Raw genomic sequence first — 9215 nt, forward strand, 5'->3', positions numbered from 1 at the left:
GCCCAGAGCCGTCACTGGGTCGGTGCGTGTAGTCTGATATACGCCGCATGTTACCTCCTGCTCTCATTTCATTCGGTGATTTTCCGGGTCGAAATTCTTCAACGTGGTAACGAAGTTGAGGACAAGTTTACCTGGCCTGTGTTTGAAGTGGAAACCTGCACTGCTGTACTGCTGTTCGTGCGTCTCTCTTTAAGCATCGGAGGTGCCTATACTTTATTTGGTGAACATTTCCACCCTCTGCGCTTTTACTTACACTATAACTACGCAAGACAACCTTTGGAGGAAAAAACAACAAGCCAAAGATGAATGCAACGGACATTTTTTGCAATAATAATGAAACGTGCAAGTCTACGAACATTTCCAGTACGGACGCCACCACTCCCCCCGACAGCTACACCGACATCACTACTTTTATGCACATATTTCCATCCATTTATGGGATCCTCTGTACAGTTGGCGTCATAGCAAACGGACTGGTTATCTATGCCGTGGCCACATGTAAAAAGAAAATGGTGTCAGACATCTACGTGTTGAATTTAGCCATTGCTGATTTGCTTTTCTTGCTTGTGATGCCCTTCAATATACACCAGCTGGTACGGGACAGACAGTGGGTTTTTGGGAACTTCATGTGCAAAGCAGTGGTGGTGGTGGATGTCAGCAATCAGTTCACCACAGTTGGAGTGGTGACAGTCCTGTGTATTGACAGGTAGGTTCCTTCCCAGACTGCTCAGTAGAAATTATAATAACACCTTGGCAGAGAATGCTGGGCCTATAGGATGCCTGCCCCCTTTTCAGATCTCGGCAAACCAGAACGAAAGGGATACATAGTAGGATAAACGAACAACGATTAACTATTATCAACAGAGAGTGAAAAAAAAAAAGGAATCACAAGAAATCACGGGGCACGTCCATTGTGTATAACCGCCATGTCATACACAACAGACTACTTGTGAAAACTAAATAATAAACACTAACTTTTCTAGGAAAATGTGTCTTTAAAGGAAGATGAGCACACACTGATACAACTTAAATCAGGTTAATTAATGTTAACCTTCACTGCTACCTTGAAAATGCGATGTCGGAGCGTGATGCTCATTTTGAACATATTATATGATTAAAAACACAGGAATGTCATGTGTGATGGCAGTGATAAGACAAACATTATGTATGCTTTTTATTTTGTTGCATTGCCACAGCTATTCTATCGATTAATTCAAGAGTATTATTAGAAAGAGAAGGCCTACGCACAGACAAATATTTTGGGTTCAACAAAGATATCCTTTGAGGGCTCTTTTGTTTTTGCTTCCTCAATATAAGCATACACAATAATACAATAACAAGAGAGGTGTTAGTCATACATGAGAAGAGTGACAATCCACTCTAATGATACACTCCAAACCGAATGCCAATGTTTGGGATGGTATTTATCCGTGACTCTGGATCTCGTGCTGCAGATTCCAGAGATCAGACACAGATGCTCCATGTCCCGTGTGTTTGTGTAACTAGAATGGACAAGTGGATGCTCTGTTTGTAGTCCAAATGAATCCAAGTGAATTTGAAGGCGATATGTGGCTGTAAGTCAGGAAGTCGAGGTATGTAACCATTTTAATGACAAGGCCATCTACTGTAAAGCCATGGCTGCTTATTGTGTTATTCGTTTTATCACATAATTTGGCAGAGTGTATAAATCACAAAGGGAAGTTTACACTTGTGTTTATGTTTGTGTCTAGCTCTAGGCAGGCACTCGTGTGTTTATCGCACGCACGCACGCACGCACGCACGCACGCACGCACGCACGCACGCACACGCACGCACGCACACACACACACACACACACACACACACACACACACACACACACACACACACACACACACAAAGACACAGACACAGTGGGCTACCATAGGTTATCCTGATCGGGTCCACGATAAGTCTTGAGCCAATTGAATGCCCTAGTTTCCGGCTCCTAAGGTGAACCCACAGGGGGGTAACACTAAATAACTGATTAGTATATCGTGATGGCTGAACATCCTTCCATTAATGCAAACAATGGTCACACTGTATCCACTGATGGCTATCTCTCCGGGGGTTTTCTGTATGACGCGGTAGGTTGAGGAAGAAGAAGAGGCTCGCGCTCTTGGGAGCTTGTTTATCCTTTTCCCTGCCAATTACAGATGAGAATAACACAAAGGCAACAGCCCACGAAGACCAAATTTGATCTTTACACTTTGACAAACACAAATATGTGGCCAGACAATTGACTGCTTGCCAAGTTGTTTTCCACATCAATCAAATTAGGCGGCTTAAATGCAGGTTATAGGGGTTAATTACCCACAAAAAGCCTTTTACTCCAGACGGTATAAAGCCTGGCAATAGTAGATAGTGGTTTCTTTGTCATAACTTGCAGCCATTTAAACCAGATAACTGTCTACTGCACGGCTTGATTGGTATGTTTCTAGGCATTTTGCTTTATATGATGTACGTCTGCAGAATATGACTGCGTTGCCATCGTTACCATTATCGTTGGCTTAAAACAGAGTGTTCCCTTTGAGCTGGCACAAAGCAAACATGTCAGGACCGACATGTCATAAATGTTATGAATTAAGTGGTTGGACCACAACTTACATGCCAATTAAAGGTTGTTTTGTTCCCCCTTCAATGTCAACAAATAAATATCAAACTCTGGCTCTTCAACGAGTCATCTTGTATTTCTAATCTAACTCTGCATTACTGTTGCACTATATGTTAATTTGTTTGACCCCCCGCGGTCGATGTGTCTTCAAAGTGCCCCTGGAGGCCACCCTCGTCATGACGCCTTCCCTCCTGTCTACCTCCCCAGGTACATCGCCATCGTGCACCCCACCTCGGACAAGCGTACCATCCAGTGGACCATCGTCATCAACCTGCTGGTGTGGCTGGGCAGCTTCCTGCTCACCGTGCCCGTCATGATGTACGCCAAGGTGGTGGGCAAGCGAGACCTGGAGATGTGCATGATGTACCTGGACGGCCCCCAGGACATGTACTGGTACACCCTCTACCAGTCCATCCTGGGCTTCATCATCCCCCTGGCCATCATCAGCACGTTCTACTCCCTCACGCTCTACCACGTGTTCAGCTCCATCCGGAGGGTCAAGCGCAAGCAGTCCGTGTGGGCCAAACGGGCCACCAAGACGGTGCTGATGGTCATCGCCCTCTTCCTGGTGTGCTGGTCGCCCTACCACGTCATCCAGGTGGTGAACCTGAGCAACAACACGCCCACCACCGCCTTCGTCTACGCCTACAACATCAGCATCTGCCTGAGCTACTCTCACAGCTGCATCAACCCGCTCATGCTGCTCATCTTCGCTCAGAACTACCGCGAGCGCCTGTGCCGGCGCAACGCGCTGCTCAGCTCCCAGCACTCGTCCAAGACCACGTCGGTGCGGCCGGACGGGTCCAGCCTGGCCACCGAGCCGAGCTACCGCTGCACCCCTATCTGAGCGCGACGCGGGGGGGGGGGAGCGGGCCCGCGTGGACGATGATGCTGCTGCTGTGTGTGAGGGCGCTTCAATAAAAGGGCTTTGGTGTAATGAGGAGCAGTGAGTGTTCTGTTGATTCGAGACAAGGTTGTGTGCCAAATGCAATGTGGTCGGTCGCTTTTACTCCAGGGCTGTGGGGGTGTGTTGTGGACTCGATATCGGGAGGGGGGGATTGATGTTAGAGCTGTATTCCGGCGAGACCTGTCAATTTCCCCCAACCCCATTGATCACTCTGGCTCTCTTCTCTTCCTCTCTGTCACACTCTCCCGCCTTCTCTTCCTTGATCTTTTACACGGTTCGGTTCTTTAGCCTTGTTTTGTCTGGGTCAGATCGGGTGAGGTTTCACGACTCCACCGTTGACCTATTTACGATAGGTGTTTTGGTCCCGGAAAATACACTCCCAGCTCAGGAACAAACCAAAAGCTGTTTAGTGTTGTTTCACTTAGAGGATCAACATGTTGTCAAACTGATATTACTATTCATTTTAATTAAACTTGATGATAGTAATGACATTTAAATGGAGTGAAATGTATTCAATGGGATCACGTCTTGATTTGGTGTTTGTTTATGTTGTACATAATGTGTGTCTGAACCAATGGGATTTTCTTTTTGTTTTTTAATTGCGTGTCATGCGTTGGTTCTACGACTGAGCTGTTCAATGATGAACACGGGAGAAAAATACATTTTCTGTACCATTGATCTGTATCAACGATTCACAAAAACATCCATTTATAACTTGAAAAGAAAAACGTGCATATGTGTTTATTGCCAATTTCAGAAAGGTTATATAATGATCTTGGTGAAATGCTCAGTAATCTAATCGGTAATCTACCATTGCCACCTGATCAGTGATATACCACTACAGGTTAGAACAACATAGACGACAATGACGGTGTATATTAGAAAGCACATGCAGACAAAGAAAATAAACATCTGAAATCACCTGGAGATGCTGCTTATCGCTGTCATCAACTAAAGCAAACCTGTGGTTCGTTGTTTCAGTCTAGACTCATCAAATTTACTTTTTTGTTTTTGGTTAATAGTATTATGAAAGGTGTCCTACCCCGAATGATGTACCTCTGCGTAGTGATGTGCCTTAATATTCACACAAATCATTTGAAAGGCGTACATAGCAGTGGTCCTATTTTGTCTGCATGTATGGAATGTGTATCTTGTGGATATAGTGAAAGGTTTTGTATGAAAGTCTGAAGACACAACAATTTTGTGAGAAGGGCCTAACCCCAGAGGGCCCGTAGTGTAAGGAAAAACAACATAAAACTTAATGAAGGACTCTCATGTTGGAAAACCTGAAACCACACTGTTAATCCAGCAACAATACCCATATTTGTCTATCAGTAAAGCATTTGCGTAGCTAGCTCTGGCAGGACACTATAGTCATGTGCTGCAACAGCTGACTTTTAACGTAACACACACACACACACACACACACACACACACACACACACACACACACACACACCACCTGCTTTTGTTCAGCTCTGTAATCGATGTTACCTCCTGCACGATTGGCGGAGACATCTGCTGTTGATTGTATAGTGCTGCCTGCATTTGGTATGCTGTATCTGACCTCGGTATGCTATGCTTTCGACCTTTCAGCAAGGAGGCCTCTAAAAGAGTGGATCCGTACCAAACTAAAGTGTATTACCATTTCATGCAATAAATGGTTGATGATGGACTTCAGACAGTCTGAAACGTCTCTTCTGTAATAGAAGTGGGTTTGTTCATAACAAGGCTAAATGCACTTGAAATATCAACATGATAAAAGGTTAAAGCTAAGGACCCATTTCCACCACCTGATCCCTGGTCAATTCCTGGTTCTGAAGAACAACACCACTTTTTTTGCCGGCTTAAATTAAAGTTAAAGTGCATGATGATCTTCCATTCATTGAGTATGACATTGGTAACATCCTTAACAGGGACGTTCAGCCTTGCTCCCGAAGCCAAGCATAAGAGATTCATATAATGAAAGTCAAATGTGTTCTAGTACGGCCCTGTGTTTTAGATATAAAATGATCCTTAGTGTAACTCAATTTTGGGCTTGTGAAAATAGTTAAACAAACTTTAAGAAAACACACTTCCAATATCTACAATGAAGGCATGAGTCTAGTCGGAAAAACAACTTATTTCCAAATTAAGTAGTTCTGAGGATTGGGGTCATTTTCATAGAAAGATACTCCAAAGTAAAGTTTCTAATAAATTTGATGGCCAAATCATAAAATAGATATTATAAATATTAGAGTTGAATTTCTTAAATGTCTTATTTACTATTTGCATAATATTGGAATATAAAATAGCTATTTAAGATGAACTAATGTACGATTGCATAAGTGTATGACGTATGCATATTACATAAAATGTTCTCCATTTCCAAAGTAATAAGGATAGGAAGCTAAGCTTCACATGCACAGACTGTGTTTGGTCAGGCTCCAGACTACTGGAGTTTCCATATCCATAAATCTCAATAAATAAAGGCTTCTCCAGACAAGCTGCATATATGCCTTCAGATCACTTTCCTGTCCAAACAAACACAGCCGTGGGGTCAGTAGAGAATGTTGATGATGTAAGTGAGGAAGCCATTTGAGCTTCACGGTGTTCCAATTCTGTTAATGCAATTCGTCTCTTTGGACGTACATGATAATGCCGGTGATGCATTCTGTTTTATCAGGTAAACTGGAACCAGATCCTGGTTCAATGACGCCCATTAGTTGTATTTTAGGTTCCATCATGTTGAAGTTCATAACAAGCCCAGGCTTCAAATCTTATTATCTTGACGCCATGAAACGTCATTGAATCATCATTCTTTGTGTGTAGGATTTAATCTCATACCCATTTTGGGCCAAGTACTCTCAACAGAAGCCCCACTATAAAGTATGATGTCGGAGCCATGCAAGAGAAGAATGCAACACTTCATGTTTTGATGATAATCATTTGAAAACAGACATTCAGTGAATCAAAGATTCAGTGTTGAGTATGCCCATCTCAAGTGAAGTTGTTTGGGAGCATTACATCGGGCACCCTGGAATCATCGTGTAACAACTGGAATAATAAACGCATTCATGTCATTCTAATAAAAAATATATATGATATAGAGTCGGTTTTTGCATTCAATTGATGGTGGGAATGTTGTGCAACACGACAATGTTGTGCGTTAATTCCTATTGTACTATTCATAACAAGTCCCAATCAAACGATCAAGATACCCTCTCCAGGAAGGTACTGCCTTGAGTGTCATCTCACAATAGAAGGCTAAATAGGGTTACTTATTAGGCTCTACAGAGTTGAAAACATAGGGGTTGGGGAAAGACACTCATTCAAGTACGTAATATTGACGGCAAGGTAAGGCTGTTTCACCAATGAGACATAATGACCGTCCTTGTGCATACAAACACCCCTAGGCCCATAGGAGATGAATCAAAGCGCCTTTACAAAGCATGCTTGTAAATCCAGATCTCATGCCGGCCCATGCACCCTGACCAGGAAACAAGGGAGGCAATGATAAACATGGTTGATTTGGGGAGTTCCTTCCATCCCTCGAGGGCCCATAGCATCTGTTCAGTGTGAATAGTATTTCAAGTTTTTCAATTTATAATAAAAAATAAAATTGGTCATGCTTTTATGCTCCTCCATAAATAAGAAGCCATGAACATATCTATAAAGGGTTAGCTTGCAGCAATGCCAGTGCCACACTCCTGCTAGGCGACTTCAGCTGGGCTCCTCCCCGACAGAGGAGGCAGGGCAGTGGTGTTGGGGAAGAGGTTTACAGTAAGGTCGAAGACAATGACACAGGACAACGGTGCTCCGTGTCGATGACTCAATGTGAAACAGGCGTTTAGCCTCACCCAGCCCCAGATTTCAATCAGACTCGGCCATGTGACAAGTGTTGTAATCAAGGGCGATCCATCCATCCATTCGTCTGTCCATCCATCCATCCATGCATATGTCAGAGCCTGCCTGCTAACGACCCAGCCCGCCCACCCATCCATCCGTCCAACAAACACATTAAAGACAACCGCCTTCAGAAGCCCCGCCTCCTCCCCATTGATAGGGCGGCGTATTCCGAGGAAGCACTCTTAATGTGTTATACATCGCAGAGGACTCACTGTATATATCCTCCGACCACATTAGCTAACATGCGGCCATCGACTGCGCTGAAGTTACTCAGACTGATTAAGCGATCCTGGGTCTCATTGAGCAGACCGATGGTTTCCAGTCATTGACCAGCCCAGTGTAATGCGAGGTGAAATAACTAAGATTGAATATTGATCAGAAGGCCTTACATACAGCCTGCGAGGCACTTTGGTATCATCGCTTCCCCACTTGTCTCGTCTGCCTCGGAGCACTGCTAATGAAGTGAGTGATGGATAGCAATGCAAGGCCATCGCCGTCGCTGGGATCTTTCATAGCACCGCATACGCACGCACGCACACACACATACTCACACACAAGCACGTGCACATGCACAAGCACGTGCACATTCACACAGACCCACACCTGCATGTTCACACACACACACACACAAACACATATTATGCACAAACTCGCACGCGCACAGGCATACACAGACAAACACATGCACACACAAACACATGCATGCACACACACACACACACACACACAAGCACTTGCACATGCACAGAGATCCACGCTAGTATGTTCACACACTCACAAACACACACACACACAAACACATATGTACACACTTGCACGCGCACAGGCACACACAGACAAACGCATGCACACACACACACACACACACACATGCCCACACACAGGCATACGCCCCCACGTATTGAAATAGAAATTGGGTTTTTGACTCTGCAGTATACAATTAGGGGGGTTGTCTTCCTACACACCTTTAATTGAAGCACAGCAGAAGTGGCAGCACTTGTGTGTGAGAGGGACATAGGGAAGAGAGCTAGAAAGCAAGAAGGAGGGGAGTGGGGAAGAGAGAGCTGGGGAGAGGAAGAGAGGACAGAACAGAAGGAGAGAGCGGGAGAGGGAGACAGAAGGAGAGAGTAGGAGAGGGAGTATTCAGAGAGAAATAGGAAAGAGGTGGGAGAGAAAGAGGCAGAGAAGGGAGAGAGTCAGCTGTAGACGGAGAGAGAAGGAGAGATGGGAGAGAGTGTGTCGGAGAAGGAGAGAGAAGGAGAGAGAAGGAGAGAGCGGAGTGCTCAAGAGAGATATACCGATAGTTTCTGCAGGAGAGGAAGGGTCATTCTCATCATGGATCTCAGCTGCATCTCCCAGAATGCATCATCCTGATTTCATATGACAACCCCTAGGCCATTTCAGAACCCAATCGGAACATCAATTTTGACTTCGGTTAGCGGCCAGAACCTGCAGGGCAGGTGTAGGGCGTTTGTCTTGCGGAGAGAGGATCCCCCACCCACTAGCACCACCAACTGCCTCCCCATCGGGGAACCTTACATAATGTTTCTCAAGGCTCACAAACACAGTATGGGGGCGGTCTTTTTGCTGCAGACCATCCCTTGTATTGCACCCTTAACACAAGAGCTGCACAAGGACAAACTTCCCTCTTTAACCAAGCCATGGCAGGGGCTTTATGTTATCATCTGTCATATGATGGACATCTCTTCTTATCTACAGTATTTGTGATTCGCCCGCATCTTCAGTGACACCTAATCTACAAACATTTAGGACCACCGCGAAAACTGC

The 9215-nt window shown here is 44.8% G+C and overlaps 1 protein-coding gene across 1 annotated transcript; it reads left to right on the forward strand.

The window, feature by feature from the left end:
• Window positions 1-302: 302 nt before the first annotated feature.
• Window positions 303-3479, forward strand: mchr2b (melanin concentrating hormone receptor 2b; the record flags this gene model as incomplete). Its single annotated transcript, XM_079744492.1, has 2 exons — window positions 303-706; window positions 2840-3479. 2 exons carry the CDS (start codon window positions 303-305, stop codon window positions 3477-3479), a joined length of 1044 nt encoding a protein of 347 aa, XP_079600618.1.
• Between the last annotated feature and the right edge of the window lie 5736 nt (window positions 3480-9215).

The sequence above is a fragment of the Pollachius pollachius genome (genome assembly GCF_949987615.1).
Source record: "Pollachius pollachius genome assembly, chromosome: 10".
In the NCBI taxonomy this organism is placed as follows: Eukaryota; Metazoa; Chordata; class Actinopteri; order Gadiformes; family Gadidae; genus Pollachius; species Pollachius pollachius.